Consider the following 21423-nt stretch of genomic DNA (forward strand, 5'->3'; position numbering starts at 1 on the left):
AATAATCATATAAGAAACAAGCAACAACAAAATCAGACAAAATAAAATGTTTGTAAATCAGTTTCTTTCAATAAAAAACTTCATAAACTGCAGCTGTGTGTCTGTGTCTGGTGAATTTTTGGTTAAAACATGTTTGTTTTTCATTCAGTGGGGAAAGAAAATCCAGAAATGTTACTCAAGTAAGAGTAGAAATACTTTATAAATGTAACTAGTCACTAATAATTTTTTCCCTGTAGGAGTTGAGCGGCAACCCTCACCTGTTTGTAAACGGGATCAGCGCTCACGACTTGCACCAAGGCCAGCTGGGAAACTGCTGGTTTGTCGCTGCTTGTTCCAGTCTGGCTTCCAGAGAAGCACTCTGGCAAAAGGTAAGAGATCATCTAAAACAGGTGTCAAACTCGAGGCCCGGGGGCCAAATCCAGCCCTCGCCGTGGCTTTTTTTGTGACCCTCTAGACTCCATAGGGACGCATAAACAGAGGCTTCAAGATAGCAGCTGTCACCTTAAATAGTTTATCTACAGCTGCGTTTTCATTAAAATTGTGTGAAAAACTTTGTCGATATTCCACTAAAGTTTAGAAAATAGAATTTTGCAATTCAGTTCATTCCATTAAATAAGAAGCATAATTAAAATCAGACGTCACTATATTGGTTTTTACAATAAGTCATTAAAACATGATCCTCCTTCCACTTTCTGTTGTCTTCTTTGTCGCTTCTGCCAGTAGTAAATTCCTGTTGTTGATCATGTGACTCGTGTGATGTGAAAAAAGGTGTTTCCATTAAGTGAATTTCAGTTTGCTCAATCACATGAAGATGCAGCGAGTGCAACCAAAGCACTTTTTATCTGCATGCTGCCAAATTGCATCAATCAGTCCCTCCAGTTCTTTGTAATTTTGTAGTCTTGAAAACTGATGTAAAATCAACAGATCCATGCACTTTTTCACATTAATGCACAAATGTGAATTTATTGCAATTTTTCTGCAAAAATGGTAAAAAAAAGAAAACAGGTTTAAGTGATGCTAACTCCCACCTGCAGGTGGCAGTATTTCTGACTTCTACTACACAGCTGCCTCACTAAACATCTTGCATAAATATCGCAAAATGTCTTGCAAAAATTTCTAAATTAGCGCCACAAAATCAGTGATTTTGATTGCAAAAATTTACAAGCGCAATCGCAAAATTCACTTTAAGAACATTTATGATCTTGATACGGCACAAAATGAAAATGTGTTTGACACCACTAGTCGCGATGGCGTACACGTTTCATCCATCCATCCATTTTCTGTTCACTCTTGTCCCTAATGGGGTCGGGAGGGTTGCTGGTTCCTCTCCAGGTACGTACCGGGTGAAAGGCGGGGTTCACCCTGGACAGGTCGCAGGGCGCATACACGTTTCAGATTTAAGAAATGCATTAAATAGAAAGAGAATAAATAAACAAAATGCTAAAAATGTAAATTGTTTTTCATTTTCCTTTGAGGTTTGCTGTTTTGCAAAACAGTATTTTAGTTTAATAAGAAATAAACCTGTTATTCTCACTTTAGAGGTTAGATGTGCAAAATGCTAAAAATTGAACTAATTTGTTTTTTTTTTTTAGTTTTTCTGCCCTACACAGTAGTGTCTTACTTTAGCAATGAATATCCAGTTATTCTGACTTGAGAAGCCAGTCAGAGTTTCTGGTTTCTATTTGCTTTGTGGGTCGAGCCTCTTTAGCTCTCCTGCTGATTTCAGTCCCAGCTGACCTTCAGTGTTGGGCTGTTGTAAACGAATGTTAGTAATCCAGTAATCTATTGATTAATCTTACGATTAATCGGATAATCGGATAGATAGATATTTCCATGTTGACTCCTAAAAATGAGCATTTTTAAAAAAACTGGAGTGAAATGTTTCTTGTTTTCTTTTGTTGGCGTTAAAATGTTCTGGACTGTTTATCCCTCTCGTTTCCATGGCAACCTACACTTGGTAACACATTTTATTTCTGTGCACGTTTTTAACAGTTCTTTTGCATCACTTGTTAGGCTTTTGTGTTATGTATGCCAGAGCTTTAAACCATATATTAACTCACTTATTAGTATTACTCGTGAATGGAGATGGTGATCAGTGCCATTAAGATTTTACCAAAAAGTTTTGCTGAAAAATATTTAAAATATTGAATAATCCAACAAACTTCTCAACAAGTAGCATCGATCATCCACAAGGTGGCACCAATAACTGTCTGAGTTTTCATTTAATAACTTAAGTCTTTTTTATACTATGTTAGAAATACATTAAAATGTGGATATAAACAAACAATTCAGTTAATTTTTTAATTAAGAAAATAAACACTTTAGGGCTTAAAATCCAATAAGATTAAAGCAGATGAAGCTAAAACTGCCACCAGAGTTTTGGGTAAAATCATATTTACAGACAAACTGTTTTTATCTTAATTGAAAACTGTATGTATATTTTTTTTTACAATTTGGCTTAATTATTACTCTGAGTGTGCTGTTTGTTCAACAAATGTCCAACAAATCGTGATTAATCGTTTCAGCCCAAATAAACACTTTTATAATTACATTATTGATCATGCATTCATGTCAGCTGGATAAATAAATTATTCCTACTGATTTTGGAACCCTGGGTTTGGTTTTCTGCAGATGCTTTTTTATACTTTTTGTTTCGTTTTTGTTTCTGGTGAGTAAAGACCATAGCTGATTACAAAAAGTACAAATACTTTTATCATTCTCAAAGACATGAAAGTACTTGTGGATATTTCCCATCCCAAACAGATGTGATCCGTTTTCTTTCTCTCAGTGTTTCAGGTCGGCCATCTTGAGGTTTTTGGAAACTTTAATCATAAATAAAGTTTGTGGGACGCGCTTTGTGTCCGGCCTTTGTGGATTATGTGTTTCCTCTGTGTTTTCTCCGCTGTGCCCTCGTCTGTCTCAGAGGTCCTCTCAGTTTTCCACCAGCCCAAAGGAAACTGAACTCTTTCCCGATGTCGGTCTGTCTCTGTGGGCCTGGCAGTTGTCTAGACACCCTGCATGGTTCCGAAACAAACATGGTTCCAGTGTGAGGAGGGCAAGCTAGATGACCAGTTTCAGCACTATATGTAGTATTTCCAAAAGTATTTTTACATTCAGTATGTCTTTATTCAGGCCAGAGCTCTTCAGCCTGGGGGTTGCGGAGATATTGCAGAGGGATTGTGAGATTTCTGATTAATTGTGTTTTTAAAAAAATTTTATTGCCTAATATGAAATAATAGCATTTGTTTAGTGAATGCTTGATCATCGGCAGCTAAAAGACACTTCTAACATCAACATGTGAAAAGCTCAGCTGTTTGAGAAACCCTTTAATGTCCATCGCAACCATTCACCTAGATCACCCAGTCCAAAACGCCTGGGTGGATCTAGCTCCGCCTTCGAGACGTAGCTCCTCAGCTCCTTCAGACTAGCCAGCAGCAATTAGCAAATACCTGGTGGAACTGAACATCTTCTGAGCTCATTATAGGAGCTGCTTCTCAGTGCAACGATGATAAAAATGTTTTTAAAGGGTTGATATAGGAGCCATGTTGTTATGACTTCCTGAAGGCGGAGTTTCAGAAAGAGCAGGAGTTTTTAAAGAGACAGGGGCCCAATTTCAAGTTTTTAAATTACAAAGAAAAATTTCTTTCAAGTCATATTTGATACATGATTTTTATAACAACTGAAGGTAACACAGTAATTTGACTGTGCTGTAAAATTGCACTATGTGCTTGGAAAATACAAATACTGCCCTTTTAACATCAATACAGTGTGGAGCTAATTTGCCGATTTTTCTTTTGATTAAGTCAATTTTTAATTATTATTATATTAAATGTAAAATGTTTATATTTTTTGTAGTCTTGGCGTAAGTGCTGATCTCAGTGTGTTGTCCTTTCAGCAAATGGCCTTTTTCAAGTCTGTATATTCTAGTAATCTATTACTAAATTAGTTGACAAGTAATCCATTACTCGTTTCAGCCCTAATAATATTTCTGTTACATAAGCATAACAGAAATATGTAGCATTTAAGCTTCATCCAGCCTTTGATTCACTATCATTTCTCTACATTTCATGATTTATTTCTTTAGTTTTCGCCGTAGTGGTTTCTGCCTACACGCCGTCCCACTGGATCCTTTTGCTGTTTGAATGTTTTTGTTGTTTGCTTTCAGTGAAAAAGTTAAACATTATCACACAGGAAGAAAAGACAAGCTTTTAAGCAAAAGAAAATCTAAGATAACGTTTCATCTAGTCACAGTTCTGGTGATTTTAGGCAGGAAGTTATGGAGACAGAAAAACCAAAAGTGTTTAAAGGTTTTGAACACTTTATTGGCACAACACAGGCTGTAAGATACAGAGGAAAATCTCTTCTATAAATATGAGAAATAAATGTTTTTATTTCTTAAAGTTGTATTCTTTAGATCAAAATTTAAATGCATCATGAAACCGATATAAGTCCTTTTCTGTATCAGGATAATTTAGCTGGAGGATTTTATTTTACAAAATAAATACATTAATTATCTTTGCACGTTTTTATTGCACCTGTAAAATGTTTTCCTTTTTTTGCTCTCCTCACTGTGTTGCTTTAATTTCTAAATAACACACTGCAAATACACAAAATCTTACAAAGTATTTTTATCTAGTGTTTGGTGCAAATGTTTATTAAACCTACAGAAGGAAAATACTCACTTCAAATGATGTTTCAACAAAGCTTGCTTTACGTAAATAATTTCTTCATATTGATAAAGATAACTAGTTTCATTGTTCTTTTTTCCAAGACATTTCCCCCATGTTATGAGTGAGATCATCTGTCTAAAACTAATACTTTTTTAAATCAATACTTATGAATTATTGATTTAAAACAAGCTCCTACCTTGCTGAAAAATTACTTGAAAGTTTTGTCTTTTTTAAAGTTATTTGAAATAAAAACTAAACAAAAATACTCTGTAATATTTTGTGTGTTTGCAGTTCAGCTTAATCAGAAATGTAGACTAAACGAAAAAAACAAGTTTTAATAAATCAGGAATTGTGTCTGATCCCTCCCAGTGAAAACAAACAGCTTTCAGAAATTGATTTTGCTCCATTGATTTCTGTTTTCTCTCAGGTCAGTGTGTATGCATTGTTGTTATTTGAGATTTCATTCGCTGCTGTTTCTCTGAATAACATAAAGAAAAAACTAAATTCAGACTATATCACAATAACTGGGTGAAAGTGAAAAATGAAGTGATTTCATCAGGCATCGTTTTTTAAAGCTCATTGTTTATTTAATTGTCAGTTGTAAGTGGAGGAGGTGTAAAAGCATGCAACAGGACCAGATGCTTAGAAACAAAATTTACTTAGTTTTTTTTGTTTTTATTTGTTTTTAACTAAAATCGTTCCCTCAGGCCTTCTTTTAGTATTCCAGTTCGACCGCCATCCAGCAGAGGGCGCCGCTGGTTATTCTTAAGCGGTGATCTTGAGACCAAATAAAAGATGGCGGCAGAGATACCTCAAAACAGTGATGAGGGACGATCAAAAAAGTCCCATGTGGGATGGAAAATGCAGTTTAAAAGGTTCTGTTTAAAAATATAAACACTCAACAAACTACGTAACTTATTGCCTTAACAGCGCTCATTCAGAAGAGCTGCTTGGCGGAGCATTGTAGCATGATGAAAACAACATGGCGGCAATTAGCAAGGTAGAGTATATCGTGAGCAACGTTTTACATCAAATTGATTCATGCAAAAATACTTTAAGTGTAGAAATAATTAAAATAAATTGGTATTGTTCGTTAAAGACATGCGGACAAAGACTAAAACCGTTTAGTGGGTTTGAGGCGGGAAATTTATGCTGAAATCTAAACACTCTACCAGGACTGAACACGGAGGGTTACTTCTCGGGTATGAACTCAATGGTGCAGTCGAGGTTAGCTGCTGTGGACCCGTCTTTGTACGCAAACAGGAAATACATGACCTTCCTCACTTTCGCCAGCTCTGCGATCCTTTCCCCGAACTCTTGCATGTCGGCCTCCAGACACTTCAGCGGCGAATCCTCCGGGTCCTCCGCGTTTCTCCAGAACGTCCCGATCGGCTCCAGGAGCTGGCGGGTCATCAGGTTGGTGAGGTCCGGGGTCCAGTGTTGGGAGATGCCGGTGATGGTGACTCGTCCGTGGCCCGAGAGGGAGAAGTACCAGCGGGAGAAGTTGAGCTCCTGGAGGGGGAAGTCGAGGCGATGCACGGCCTCGTGGGGGAGCAGCAGCCGCTCGCCGTCCTGACGCTTCTGCCCGGTTTTCTGCAGAGATGAGACGCGACGACGCATCATCTGCAGAGAAAATGGAGGGAGATGGAGATGAGCAAGAAACATTTTCTAAAGTGATGTTTACACTGCAAAACCACAAGATCTCACCAAGTATTTTTGTCTAGGTTCTTGTAAAAATATTTCATTCTTGAAATAGGACAAAACTAACTTAAAAGGAACTTACAAGCAAGATATAGGAGCTTGTTTTAAGTTAATAATTCCTTAATATTGATTTTTAAAAATACCAGTTCTACTGTCAAATTTCTTCTGAGTAAAATAATCTGCCATTGCAACTAGAACTTTTTATAAAAAATATTAAGAAATTATTGACTTAAACATGCTGCTTTATCCTGCTAAAGAGTTACTTGTAAATTAATTTAATCTCATTTCAAATGTACTAAGATATTTGCACCAGAAACTACACAAAAATTTCTTTTCTTTTTAAATTTTTTTTTTCTTGGATTAATCTACAATCTAGCAAAATTTCAACATTTCAAACTCAGAAATGTCACCGTTATTTTCTAGAACATTTATGAAAGGTTATCAGGAATTTATTTCTTACACTACTTCGCTCACAACAAATTCCATCACTGACACCAAAGCTTTCCAAGTACTTTTTGTTTCATGAGCAAATATCTTAGTTCACTTGAGATGAGAAAAACTAACTTGCACACAGCTTTTCAGAAAGATGCAGGAGCTTGTTTTAAGTTTCTTTTAAGTTAATTCCTTAACATTACCAGAAAACGTGTCACTGGCAGATTATTTAACTTATAACAAGATATTTTTTCCATGTTTTGAGTGCAATAATCTGCCAGAGGAACTGGAACCTTTTCATCAATATTAAGGAATTATTGAAATCAAGCTCCCATATCTTGTTAAAAAGTTACTTGTAAGTTAGTTTTGCCTTATTTAAGGTGCACTAAAATATTTTCACAAGTAGTTGGGCAAAAAAATACTTGGTAAGATTTTGTGTTTTTGCAGGATACCAGAGAAAACTCTCGATAGAAAATCGAAAAAGGGACAGTTGCATCAAAAGAAAATCTAAAAAATGCATTTTTGTTTGCAAAATGAATGTTTTGCAAACATATCAGTCGCCTCTACAGATTATATTTGAGTAATTATGGCTGATTTCCTGAAGCTGTCAGAAAGTGAGAACCTCACCTCCGTCAGATCGGTGTCTTCCTTAAACTCGAGCACCAACTTCTCAGAGGAAGATTTTTCCGGGTCCATGTCCGCCTTCGATCGTATTCCCAGGTTCAGGAGAGCGAAGATGCCAGCCTGTGTGGAGGGATGCAGTGATGGATGCAGCTGAGTTTTTCCCTCTCCTCCTCTTTTCATAGACTCGTTCTGCTCCTCCCTTCCCTCAAACTGTTTCCATCATGGTGGACCAGTTTCTCTCTCTGGCCCTCCTCCTCATCCTGCCCACAGGGAAGTTCAGTTGGGACATATCGACTGTCACGGATGGATGGAGAAGAGTAGCACGACATGAGATCGACCCAAAAACATTATTGTTCCGACTGTATTCCAGTCTCTGTTAAATTTAGAAAATAAACAATTTTTCACTCAGACTTTTTCAAACTTTGAGCTAAAAGTGATTAAATCTTCCTAGAAATCAGATTCTCCCAGGTTTGCATGATAAAGAAAGCTGTGGGTAATTTCTGCATTTTTATTATTATTATTATTACTATTATTATTATTATTATTATTATTATTATTATTAAATGTTTTTTTAAGGTGTTAACTTGGTGAGTGATGTTTGAAGATGCTAGGTAACTGGGACACTGATGACGTCCAAGAGGGATCACTGAGAGTTTCCTGAGGGATTCTGGGAGCGCCGCTCGTCTCGGCTCGGTGGATCTGGTGTTCATTTTTAGCCGCCACCTCGCTCAGGTTGTAGTTACATCAACGTTGACGTGATGTCAGCTGGGACGCGGCGCAAGATGTGGAAGAACGGCATTCCCTTGGTGGAAAATCTCTAAACAGTGAACAGTTGGTTTTTACCAGAGGCGGAAAGAGTAACCAAAAATTATACCCAAGAAAGAGCAGCACTACTTCAACATATATTTATTCAAGTATAGAATCTTTGGTAAAAAGTGTATTTAAGTACTGAGTAACTGATCAAATTATCAATCAATTAATATTTAAAAATTACATCATCAGATGGACCAAAATGTAAAGTTAAGTGGAATTTTTGGTATTTTAAGGACCAAAATGGCAGCAATGTTTATACGTAACAGAAAATAACAAAATCAGGCAAAAGAAAATTGTTTCCAAATCAGTTTGAATAAAAACTTATGAAATTTAAACTGCAGCTGTCTGTGTCTGGTGAAATTTTGTTTAAAATGTGTTTGTCTTTCATTCAGTGGGTAGAAAATCCAGAAATTCTACTCAAATAAGAGTAGAAATAGTTCATAATAAAATTACTGAAAAGTAAAAAGTACAGCATAGTAAAAATACTCCTCAAAGTAAATAAAAAAAAAAGTTACTCAAGTAACTAGTTACTAGCAAAGAAAAAAAAAACATCCATCCGTCTAAACACGCTTCAGCTGGGACATGAATCAAGTTTTACTTTTGTTTTTTAAAGATTTAATTTGAGAAAAATCTGTTTTGTTTTTTTTCGACCAAAACTGTTTTTGTTTCCATATTTCAGTGACGTCAGCCATTTTGCTTTACGAGTGTTTTTTACAGCTTGTAAAAAGCATTGAATTTAGATTAACTCTCAGAAGGGATGATTGAAATATAAATGAGTTTTAGAAAATATTTTCTGTCATTTGTAATTTCTTTTTAAGAAAAGAAAGCGAGGAAAAGTGGCAGCAATTAGGAAACGCCTGAAAACAAACTCATACAAACTACTTCTGACTCCAAATCTCCTAATATTTGTAAATGGCATAATGGAGAATCATTTGTTGTGATGACTTCCTGAAAGTGGAGTCTCAGAAAGAGCAGGAAGAAACAGTCCCAATTTCAAGGCGTTAAATTTCTTTTTAAGTTTTATTTCATTTTTATAGCAACTGAATGTAATGTAATTTCTTAATTGTGTTATAATTGCACTATGTGCTTGGAAAATACATTCTCCTCCTTTAAAATCGGAAACTAAATCTGGTATTAGAAAAGTCGGATCTTATTTTTAAGCCATATAGCCCTACTCTACCGGACCTTTTGTTTAATTTTTAGTTAAATTGGGATGACCAGCGGCGCCCTCTGCTGGAGAATGGCAAAACTACAACAATAAAATACGGTCTCTAAACGGACGTTATTTGTTAATCTATTGGAACTAACTTTAATGTAATAAACCATTAATGATAAGTCGATTAATTGTGTGCATCTCTTGTACTCGGTGATATTTATTTATGTATTCTCTTTTTCAGGTGATTCCGGACTGGAAGGATCAGGAATGGAACCAAGAGAAACCAGAAACGTACGCCGGGATCTTTCACTTCCAGTTCTGGCGGTTCGGTCAGTGGGTCGACGTGGTGATCGACGACCGGTTGCCGACGGTGAACGGAGAGCTTGTGTACTGCCACTCCAACGACAGGGACGAGTTCTGGAGCGCGCTGGTGGAGAAAGCCTACGCCAAGTGAGCATTTTTTATTTTTTACGTCTTGCTTTTTCAACGTCTTTGTCCTCTTTCGTCTTCATCTGACTTTTCTTCTTCATGCTTCTTTTATGACCTGTCGCCTAGCAACGGTGACGGCGCTGGAGACAAGCCGATAAAAATGAAGATTAAGATCTTGCTAAGCCTTTTTTTAGTATTTACTGGATTCTTTTTAATCGATCAAAAATTTATTTATTAAATTAGTCAGATTGTTATAAAAATTGTTTTAGGAATTGTTTATTCTATTCTGACAATCGGATAAAATCAGATATATTCTGCCAATTTTTCATTTGACCATTTAAACTTTTTATACAATATTAGAAATACATTATAATATGCAAATAAACAAATAATTTAATTCTTTAAAAAGGAAAATAAGCATTTTATTACCTAAAATGCAGTAACATCTCATTCCTTTGGCGAACCTTCGATCATTTGTTGCAAAGGATGTATCTGCAGCTACACAATATATATATTTTTGATGAAATAATTAATAATTGTATTGCAAAAGGTGGCTAATAGAAGATTTTATTTACAGAATTTGGACTTGGTGAAGCTGAAACTATGAGTTCTGGATAGGAAATATTTACAAACAAAAGTGTTTTTTTTTTAATCTTAAACGCTTATATTTTTTGTACTGAAGTACAATTTTAAATGTATTATTCCACATTTATTTTTGAGTCTGTATACTAGAGTTATTGATTTATTGATTACTGAATTACTTGACGATTATTTCTGTAATTGATTAATCAGAATGAATCCGATTAGTCAATTAATCAATCAATCGAATTTTATTTGTATAGCACCTTTCAGCAGCAAAGCATTTCATAGGGCTTTACATGGAATCAACAATCAAAACATGACATTAAGTCAAGTGCCGTCATTAAATTCGTAATTGATTACATTTGAGAAGCAACTCTAAACAAGTGGGCTTTTAGTCGAGATTTAAAGGAAGTCAGTGTTTCAGCTGTTTTAGAGTTTTCTGGAAGTTTGTTCCAGATTTGTGGTGTATAAAAGCACCACAAATCCCCAGAACCAGAACCAAACCGTTCAGTGATTTATAAACTAACAACAGTATTTTAAAGTCTATTTTTTGAGCGACAGGGAGCCAGTGGAGGGACTTTAAAACTGGTGTTATGTGCTCTATCTTCCTGGTTTTAGTGAGAACACGAGCAGCGTTCTGGATCAGCTGCAGCTGTTTGATTGATTTATTGGACAGACCTGTGAAGACGCTGTTACAATAATCAATGCGACTGAAGATAAACGCATGAATTAGTCCTCTAGTACTGAAAATGTTCTTTCAGGCCGACTTTGTGACTGTCGGCCTTGTGAATAATCACAGTTATTCAGATTAATCGATTCAGCCTTACTTACAAGTTATAGTTTCTTCCCTGTTTGTGTGTTTGAGGTTGTGTGGGTGCTACGAGGCTCTGGACGGGGGCAACACCGCAGACGCCCTGGTGGATTTCACCGGCGGCATCTCTGAGCCGGTGGATTTGACGAAGGACGAGATCAAAGACGAAGAGGAGAAACACACCAATCTGTTTGAAAGAGTCCTGAAGGTTCACGACAGAGGAGGCCTCATCAGCTGCTCCATCCGGGTGAGAGAGACGAAGGAAACCCAGAACGTCTGAAACTATTTAGGAAACGAAACTGATAATGACTGGTCGTCGCTCCAGGCGGTTTCTGCAGAGGACATGGAGGCCAAGCTCGCCTGCGGCCTGGTGAAGGGCCACGCGTACGCGGTGACCGACGTCCGCAGGGTGAGGCTCGGCCACGGCCTGCTGGCCTTCTTCAAGTCGGATAAACTCGGCATGATCCGCATGAGGAACCCCTGGGGCCAGAGGGAGTGGAACGGACCCTGGAGCGACAGGTGAGCAAACGCACCATCACTCCAGACTCAGATCAGTTCAAAAGTCAGTAAAAATACTGAACATTTCTTTATTTAGGTGAAGATGTGAAGTTAGAATCTTGTTAAAAAAATCTGAGATAGTATCTGTTTGAACCCTTGAAATAAGACAAAACTAACTTGCAAGTAACTTTTTAGCAAGATATAGGAGCTCGTTTTAGGTAAATAATTTCTTGATATTGATGAAAATAATATTTGTTACATTGGCAGATTATTTAACTTATAACAAGACATTTTTCTCCATCTTGTAAGTGAAATAATCTGAGTGGAACTAGAACTTTTTCGTCAATATCAAGAAATTATTGACCTTAAACAAGCTCCCATATCTTCCTGAAAAGTTACCCCTGAGTTAGTTTTGTCTTATTTCAAGTGCATAAAGATATTTGCACCAGAAACTAGACAAAAATTACTTGGTAGTATTTTATGTTTTTGCAGTGCATGTTTGACCAGAAGTTCATTTTATTGGTTATTTTTGCAGAATACACCAGATTTGTACGGTTGCTTTTAATCCTTGAAAGTGCTTGAATTTCAACTACGTTTGGAAAAATACTTGATTTCTGTATAAAGCCCTTAAAAGTGCTGGATGTTCAAACTGCACAGTTTGGAAATCAACTGCAATCTAACGTTTGATTAAAGCCTAAATTAGCAAAATGCTGTTTGCAGCTGAAACCAGATATTTAAAGATAATAAAAATATAAGTGCAGATTTTTTTTCCTCACTTTCTGAAGTTAAAGCAAATTAATAGTTTCTTTTTTAGGTTGGTTAGAATTACTAAAATTATTCATATTTGCTAAATGCCAAAAAATGTGAAGAAAATTTTTTGTAACCTTCTCCAACCAGTCTGGCGTGTGAGACATTTCAAAACATACAATTTTGTTATATTTTAGGTGCTGTAGAATATAATAAAACATTATTAACAGCATTAATAACTGATATTCTATAATAGTGAATTAAAACAGAATTTTAGTTCATTTGTATTATTTTCATCTCCACTCTCCCGTCACAGGTGAAAACTTGCATATTAAGTAACTGCAGCTGTTCTATGGATGTTTTCATTGGACATAGCGTCACAGATAAATATTTAGGTGATCCTTATAAACATTAGTTTCGCTGTTTTTCAGCTCTGAAGAGTGGAAGCGGGTCAGTAAGAGTGAGAGGGAGAGGATGGGCCTCACGGTGCAGGACGACGGCGAGTTCTGGTGAGTTTCAGCGCAACGCCGCCCCCTGCTGGCCACGCAAAGCTACAGCATCACTGCTTCGAAGCATGGCTGCAGCTAAACTTTAGTAATCGATTATTCTGACAATTAATCAGATGAAAATTTGAACACTTATACAATATTAGAAATACATTAAAATATGCTAATAAAGAAACAATTCAATTTCTTTTTAAAATAAGAAAATAAACATTTTTTTGCATAAAATGCAGCATTTCTTTAGTGAACGCTTCATCATTTGTAGCAAATGAATTTGAACCAGGTGAACCTAAAACTATTACTTGGATAAAAAAAATATCTGCACATTTTATACACTGCTAATATAACTTCTTCAGCTTTTTTATGCAATATTAGAACTAAATTAAAATATTCAAATAAACAAATACTTCAATTCCCCTTTCAAATAAGAAAATTAATGTGTTATTGGCTAAAATGCAATGATATGGTAATTCCTTTAGTGAATTTGAACCAGAAAAAGTTTTGGCTAAAACATATTTACAGGAAAAGATGATTTTATTTTAAACGTAAAATGTAGATATACATATATTTTGTACCGTTTTGGATTAATTATTGCTCTGAATACGTTGTGATTTTTATCAAATGTCCTTTTTTTCAGTCTATATTTCTCACTTAGTGACTAATCGATTACTAAATTAGTTGATTATTTCAATAACTGATTCATCACAATTAATCTAATACATTTTCTTCAGCCCTTCTTTGATGTTGCTATTTAACAGTTTATTTCAAGTTAAACTCTTTCTTTCCTCCTTTTATTCTTTCTTTCCTCTTGTCTCTTCATCTCCTAATTTCTTCGTTTTGTCCTCAGGATGTCGTTTGATGACTTCCTCGCTAACTTCACCGACCTCATCCTCTGCCGTCTCATCAACACATCCTATCTGAGTTTACATAAGACTTGGGAGGAGGCCGTTTTGCGGGGCTCTTGGCGTCACCATGACGACCCGCTTCGCAACCGTGCCGGAGGCTGCAGCAACAACAAGCTGTCCTTCCTTCAGAACCCGCAGGTTTGGTTTCACACGCCGACGTTAGGCTGCGCTGACGCAGCAGCTCTTCATGCTGAAATATGATGATGATTCTTTCTTTTGTTTTGTTTTTTTCATATTATTTAACTAATAAATTTTTTTTCTGAAATCCAATTTTTTAAAATCATTATTGTTATTATTTAATTTACTTTTTTTGTGGTCAGTCATACTACGCGATTGTGATTTTTTTCCCCTGAAATACAAGTTTTTTGGGTTTTTTTATTGCTGAAATCAATTTAGTTTTTTGCTTGGTCATTCATATTATTTAATTTTTCTTTTATTTAAAATCCATTTTTTTCCCTTTTTTGATGAAATCTTTTTATTTATTTTTAAAAATCAATTGATTAATTAATTTTTATTTTATGGTCACTCATACAACTCAATTAGGATTTTTTTCCCCCTGAAATACAACTGTAGTTTTTTTTATTGCTGAAATCAATTTAGTTTTTTTTGTCAATGGTCATTGACTGATTTTGGATTTCTTTGCTAAAACCAGATTTTCTTTAAATTTTCCCTGATCGTTCATATACTGATGAGTTTCTCCTCCCTGAAATCCAACTTTTTCATTGTTTTTTTATTTTATTTTGCGTAGTCATACTTCCTACATTTTTTGTTGAAATCCCATTTTTATTTCCTTGCCTGTCATTTATACTACTCAATTGTTTTGTTTTTGTTGTTTTTTTTCCCTCAGCTGAAATCCATTATTTTTCGTGTGTGTTGGTTCATACTGTTAATTAAACTTGGCTGTGATGAGACAGAACCAGGAGCGGCAGCATTGTGGTGCGACGCTTCAGTAACTCAGACTTTTTACATAATTATAATCTCCAGTCAATGTTTACGTCCATATTTACTGTTTATGGTTTCTTCAGGTACAAAATCATGATGTTTCATGTCAGTGCCTTAAAAGTCATCTAAAATGCGACATGACCAATCAGACTGCAGACACTTTGAAAACCATCAGATACAAATTAGTTCCAACTATGAAGTGGCACTGATTAGATTTTTGGGGGGTGAAAAGATCAGAAGTGGTTCGTTGAGACGTCTGTAAAAAAGTCAGATTTTGGACGTATTTACCTGCTGTTCTCTTCTGCTGTTTGACTTGACATGTGTCTTTATTTTGTGTTGCAGTACGGGTTTGACGTGAAGAAGCCGAGAGATGAGATACTGATCTGTCTGCAGCAAAAGGACCGCAAAACCGCTCAGAGAGAAGAACGAGGAGAAAACCTGCCGATCGGCTTCGAAATCCAGAAGGTAGTAAAGAAACATCTGCAGAATGAGCGCCGTGACTGAAACGTTAGTAAAACTACACCTCACCTGTGGACAGGTGGAGCTGAACAGGAAGTACCGTATGCATGTCGCGCAGCAGAAGGTTGGAGGGAGCATCTTCATCAACTCCAGGTCTGTGTTTCTGCGCATCACGCTGAATGAGGGCCGTTACGTCATCATCCCCACAACCTTTGACCCCGGCCTGGATGGAGAGTTTCTGCTTCGCGTCTTCGCCGACGTTCCCACCGACTGCAAGTACGATCCAAACCCGAGTTCCTGCGACTTCTGTTCACCTTCACTGTGGTTCAAAATTAAATCCAAATGCAGTTCAATTGTCACCTTGATTTATTCAAATCAGACTTAATGGACCAACAATTCATATATATATATATATTATAACAAATAGTGACACTTTTCCATAGTTTCATTCTTCTGTCTCTTACATCTATATAGATTCCATATTATAAGTTGACAAAAGAAGAGGAGATAGCTATAATATTGTCAAAAGTTATAATAATGAATACAATGTAAAAATGAGCACAAAGTCAGTTTGCAGCTGTTTTAAAAAATAATCCTGGACGACAGTGGAATTCCACCCGTTACCTAGCAATACCAGTGGAATTCCACCCGTTACCTAGCAATACCAGTGGAATTCCACCCGTTACCTAGCAACACCAGTGGATTTCCGCCCATTATCTAGCAACACCAGTGGAATTCCGCTCATTACCTAGCAACACCAGTGGAATTCCACCCGTTACCTAGCAACCCCAGTGGAATTCCACCCGTTACCTAGCAACCCCAGTGGAATTCCACCCGTTACCTAGCAACCCCAGTGGAATTCCACCCGTTACCTAGCAACCCCAGTGGAATTCCACCCGTTACCTAGCAACCCCAGTGGAATTCCGCCCGTTACCTAGCAACCCCAGTGAAATGCCACCCATTACCTAGCATTCTGCTGTATTTCCTGTCTCCTGCAGGGAGTTGACTCTTGATGAGCCGCCTCAGACCTGCTGGTCCGGGTTATGTGGTTACCCGTCTCTGGTCACTCAGGTCCACGTGCTACAAGCTAACGGACTGGCAGGACAAGACTCGGACAGAGGTTTTTTTTTTTATTATTATTTTAAATTGTTCATTTTAAATTTTCAAATTAACTTATTGTTCCCCTTCTATGAATTCAAGCCCTGATTTATAAAAATATCTATAATTCCTTTGTGTTTTTTATGGCAGTAAATAAAAGCTCAGTGACTTCCTGTAAACATCTTCCAGAAGGTTTAGTCTTTCCTTTTGACAGATTTCTGGTTTTTAAGTTTCATAAATGCAATGAAGAAGGAGGAAATTTTAATTTGCTCTGGCAATGAAAATTTGGTTGAAATAAGAAGTCATTTATTTTTGGGTTAATTTCTAAATTTTCTATAAAATTTTCAAGATTAATCTAAACATTTCAGATTTTTTCTAGCAAATTTTTGACTTCTCAAACTCAGAAATTATCTTGATTTTTAAAAAAGAAAATTCTGCGATTAATCTCTGAATTTATTGGGGTTTTTTTTGGTGGGAATTCAATGCCCTATTTTTTCTATCTGCAATATAAATGCGCTGTCATAAATATTTATGCCATCACTTATTTTATGTTACATATTTTTATTTAATTGTCATTATTTTGTTGAACAGTTTTCACTTTGACATAAAACTAAAAAAAATTGTTTTTTTGTCAAAAATTAGTTTTATTTTGATCATGATCGATTTGTAAAACCAATACAAGGTTAAAACTATATGCATGTCAGAATCATATTTACACCAGTTTCATCCAGCCAAATAGATTTAGGATCAATTTGAGGATATTTGCACATTTTTCATTTTTTTTGTCATTAATCAGAAAAAGCAGCAAAAACCTAATAAAACTTCTTGTCTCCAGTCTCAGATCCTTATGTGATCATCCGCTGTGAAGGAGAGAAAGTTCGCTCTGCGGTTTATGAAAACACCTGCAGCCCCGTCTTCAACACCAAAGGACTTTTCTACAGGAAGAAAGCCAACCGACCAATCAGCATCGAGGTTTGAGTTGCTGTCTTTTGAAACGTTTAATCCTGGCCACGATGTTGACCTCCTCTCTGTTTCTCAGGTTTACAACCACAACATCTTAAAGGATGGTTTCCTGGGCCGCGTGTCGGTGCCGGCCGAGCAGGGAAAGGTCCAGAAGACGCTTCACCTGAAGGAGAAAGGCGACGACAACGACCTTCCTGGGACCATCAGCCTGGTCATAGAGACCAGCTCAGTGCTCACCAGCATCTAACACCAAAACCTTTTAAGTTTACATCTTTTCTTTCTTTTTAAAAAAATAAAATCTCTTCAGTATGAACTCATTGTTTGCCTATCAAAACAGAAAATAAGTCCTCTGGATTTATCACTACTTACTTAAAAATAAAAATAATGTGTTTCCACACATTAAAGTATGAAGGAATATTTGGGACCTGCTAAGAAAAAATAAAAAACAATCATAAAATTATAATAGTCATAAAATTTCAAGATTGAAGTCATACTTTTATGAGAAGAAAGTCGTGTTATGAGAATGAACTCGTAATATTACAACTTTATTCCTGTATTGTTGTAACTTTATTCTCATATTTTTATGGCTTTATTCTCATAAGGTTACAACTTTTTCTTGTATTATGAGTTTTATATATTTTATATTTTATATATTAGTTTGACTTGCTGTCGTACAAATTTATTCTTTTTTTCTTTTTTTTTTTTTAGCCTGTCCCTAATACTCTGTTGTACGTTTCCACATTGTGCCTTCTGCTTTTATTTCTTACCTTTTATGGTGTTTTTTTTATATGTAACACTTTATATTATGAAGGTTTATTTAGTTTTTATTACTATTTCTAGTTTAAATTGTAGATTTAATTAAATAAAAAATGGATATTAATGTATTACTGTATTAACTTCAATCCTCGTCTGTTTTTTTGGCACAATCATTTAGAGAATTTATTATAAAGAACTTATACCAGAAAGGTCAGAGGTCAGGCATGACTGTTGGGTGTTTACATTCCTGCCATTAGGGGGCGCTGTGTCTGACAGTTGCCTACTAGCATGACGCTGTTTTTTTTTTTTTTTTAAACAGTGCCAACTTTTACAACCGGAGTTAATTTACAGAAATAAACGTCGGATGGGGTTAAACGCGCCGGTGTTTGTTTCCGGCTGGTTTACGTGTCACTGCTGCCATTTCTGTGTTCAAAATACTTAAAAATTAGTTTAACTGAGGGCTGAAAGTTTTACCTGTGAAAACAAAACGGACCAAAACAATGCGTAAATCTTTGAGAAGCTACTTGAGCATGAATTATTTCATCTTCTCTGCTTCATTTTTATTGATTTGAGATGTTATCATATAAAGCCTTTTGTCTATTTGTACATGCAAGATAAATTTATTAAACTTTACCAGTCAAAGACGTTCAGAGTGTATGTATCTTTTTGAAACAAAAACTAATGTTTTTTATATGTATATTTGCAGTAAGTTGTGTTCATCAAGATGTTTTAATAAAACAAAATGACCTACAGTGGTGCTTTAGGGAACAAAAGGAGTAAATTTCCACCAACAAACTCAAAATTTGAGATTAATTAATGTTTTCTAGAATTAATTTTTTTTGTGGAAGTTTAAAAAATTTTAAGCTCTTTTTCTAGAAAATGTCTGATTGATTTGAAACCAACGTCTTGTGAATTTTCAACTTTTGAAACTTAAATGTCCAAGTTCTTTTTTTTTCTTTTTTTTAGATTACTCAGAATTTGAGTTTATTCTTGAAAAGCTTTTACTTTTGGAGCTCAGAAATTTCCAATTTTATTCTGAGAAAATTTTTCATTTTAAATATTTACATCCTGACAGAAGGAAAATGAGAAATTTTTAGGGTTAACAATAATGAAAAAAACAGTGCTCCTGAAATATTTTCTTTCCACTCAACTTTCTATGAACATGTCAATTTAGCACTAAAATTGGTGAATTTTATTATTAATAACAAATCTGTATAAGTTTTATTGCCTGGATTTGGTTACAAAAACTTTTTTGTTGTTTTGGCTGCATTTATACATCATTTTGGAGGCTGAATGTTTAATAACGTGTTTTAGATGAATCTGCAAGTTTAGGATGATTTTTTTGTAAAAAAAATTAACAACAACTTAGTGAGATTAATCTGTTAATGTATATTTTTTGTAAAAGCATCTACATGATTGCGAGTTATTAGCTTGAGAGGCAACAACAACTTGAACTTTTTAGGGGGAAAAAAAACAGTGTTTCTTGTAGGAGATGCTTGAGATGTTGGTTTTAATAACTTAGAAAACATTTGTTACAGCAGCACTACAGTAACAGTACAACAGAGATAAATGGTAGGAGCCGCATTTACATCCAGCGGCGCCGGTTTTAAACAAACCGGAGCGCAGAGGACTGACTGGAATGATGCTGGACTGGTGAAAACAAGAAGCCTCACATCGTGATCTCACGTCAAACAAACAGACTTTTACTGAGACCGACTTCTTAAAACACCGAGTCAGATCCCAGAAAACATGCTTGAAGGTTCCACATTGATGCAAATCATCAAATCTTCTGCATCAAGGAAATTGTTTAAACCCTTCCGATGAGGAGAAAACATGATTATGAGCTGTTGAAACCCAGTCAGAAGTGTTGTAATGTAATCCCACAACAGCTGAACAACCACAGGAAAGTACCTGAAACAACGTTTGGTTATTTACGTAGCACTGAGCTAAAACCCAATTCTGTTTAGGGCTACAAAGCTTTATACACCACCCAGATTTTACAGTTTTTAGGTGGTTTTCTATTGTAACAAAAGCTACACTCACATTTTAAATAATCAAATTTTCACCTTTACATACTTTTTCCCCTCCTCTTTGAGCAGGTGTTTATTAGTTTGACCTTCTTAATTTCTCAGGCACAAGCAACAGTAACAAAATCAACTTTTAAATAAAAAAAGATATTAGAAAAGGCTGTAACTACTTTTATAAATCTCAATTTTCTTTTCATCGTGCATCAAGTGTAATTCATAAGAAAAAAGACAAATTTATCGTAAAACATTTATGCATAAACATCAAGGAAATACTTGGGATTTTAATACAGGGTAATCTTTTCTGTTCAAAGAGTAATAGATTGTGACCGTGTTTCTTTCTAGGAAGCTTTTATTTAATTATTTCAAAAATAAAGATGGGGCAGGTGGACTTCAGCTAACTGTTGTGTTTTATTTGGACTCAAAATGGTGTCGCAGATTTGTAGAGGGGAAAAATCTTTTTTAAAACTCGATTAAAGCAAGTTGTGATCAAACAAAAAAATTGAAAAGAACACGCTTCCCTTCAAACCTTAACTGTCACATTTCCGCTAACTTATTAGCAAAAACAAAGGAGACTAAAAATAGAGTGGAAAATTCCAGAAAGAACATGCTGAGTCATCCGTCGCTATGGTGATTCCCGCCTTTTTTTAGAGAAGCAGAGAGTATACAGAAGAAGTCTCAAACAAAAAGCCACGTAGGAAAACTACAAGTCAAACAAATGAAAAACTAGTATTCATGAGTATCTGAACCTTCTAGTGGCTACTTTTCTATTTTTTTATTTGAGAGGCAGAAAAAAACCTTAGAAAATGTTGGTTTTTTTTTAAAGTATATTTTGGGTTTTGAGAGATAAGTCCTACAGCAGTGGGAGGCACACTGGGTGAAAGCAGACAGAAAAACCAACATTTTGATGTAAAAACTGTACATATGGAGAGAATGTTTCTGAATATTTCACAGGGTCTGACTCCTTCACGGAAAATCAAAAGAAAAAAAAGAACTTGTAATACTTCACCTGCAATTACGTAAAAAAAATTATATAATTCAGGCAGAGAACAAAATCCTACTTCCTGTGACCTGCTGAAGTGAATCTGAAATACCAGCTAACTATTTTTCTACTCCTTTACTTAAAAAAAACATTACAATCTGTAAACACTTTACAATTTATTGTTACTTGAAGTCATGGCTACAGCTGTTTATTAGGGCCAGTTTACATAAAAAAAGGAGTAAATTCACAAGAAAAAGCACAAAAATTAATCTTAGAAATTTTCTAGAACAAATTTTTAATTTTGAGCTCCAAAAGTTAAAATTTTCAC

The 21423-nt window shown here is 35.5% G+C and overlaps 2 protein-coding genes across 3 annotated transcripts in view; one reads left to right on the forward strand and one right to left on the reverse strand.

Moving 5' to 3' along the window:
• LOC122832576 (calpain-5-like) overlaps positions 1 to 18737 on the forward strand; it is a 32956-nt gene extending 14219 nt beyond the window's left edge. Inside the window, exons 3-13 of one of the 2 annotated variants that reach the window (XM_044119463.1) lie at positions 237 to 368; positions 9638 to 9846; positions 11273 to 11465; positions 11544 to 11737; positions 12895 to 12972; positions 13814 to 14009; positions 15156 to 15278; positions 15352 to 15548; positions 16271 to 16392; positions 17206 to 17342; positions 17410 to 18737. In XM_044119463.1, the coding sequence (XP_043975398.1) occupies positions 237 to 368; positions 9638 to 9846; positions 11273 to 11465; positions 11544 to 11737; positions 12895 to 12972; positions 13814 to 14009; positions 15156 to 15278; positions 15352 to 15548; positions 16271 to 16392; positions 17206 to 17342; positions 17410 to 17580 (1752 nt within the window). In that variant the 3' untranslated portion in view covers positions 17581 to 18737. Of the gene's footprint in view, positions 1 to 236; positions 369 to 5247; positions 5671 to 9637; positions 9847 to 11272; positions 11466 to 11543; positions 11738 to 12894; positions 12973 to 13813; positions 14010 to 15155; positions 15279 to 15351; positions 15549 to 16270; positions 16393 to 17205; positions 17343 to 17409 lie in introns of those variants that run through there. The other variant, XM_044119464.1, reaches the window with a different exon arrangement.
• LOC122832577 (olfactory marker protein-like) lies at positions 5687 to 8405 on the reverse strand. The gene is made up of 2 exons (XM_044119465.1): positions 7431 to 8405; positions 5687 to 6293 (listed from the first exon to the last, which is right to left on the reverse strand). Exons 1-2 carry the CDS (start codon positions 7605 to 7607, stop codon positions 5862 to 5864), a joined length of 609 nt encoding a protein of 202 aa, XP_043975400.1. The 5' UTR covers positions 7608 to 8405; the 3' UTR covers positions 5687 to 5861.
• Positions 18738 to 21423: the final 2686 nt, after the last annotated feature.

This window comes from Gambusia affinis, linkage group LG06 (genome assembly GCF_019740435.1).
Source record: "Gambusia affinis linkage group LG06, SWU_Gaff_1.0, whole genome shotgun sequence".
Lineage (NCBI taxonomy): Eukaryota > Metazoa > Chordata > Actinopteri > Cyprinodontiformes > Poeciliidae > Gambusia > Gambusia affinis.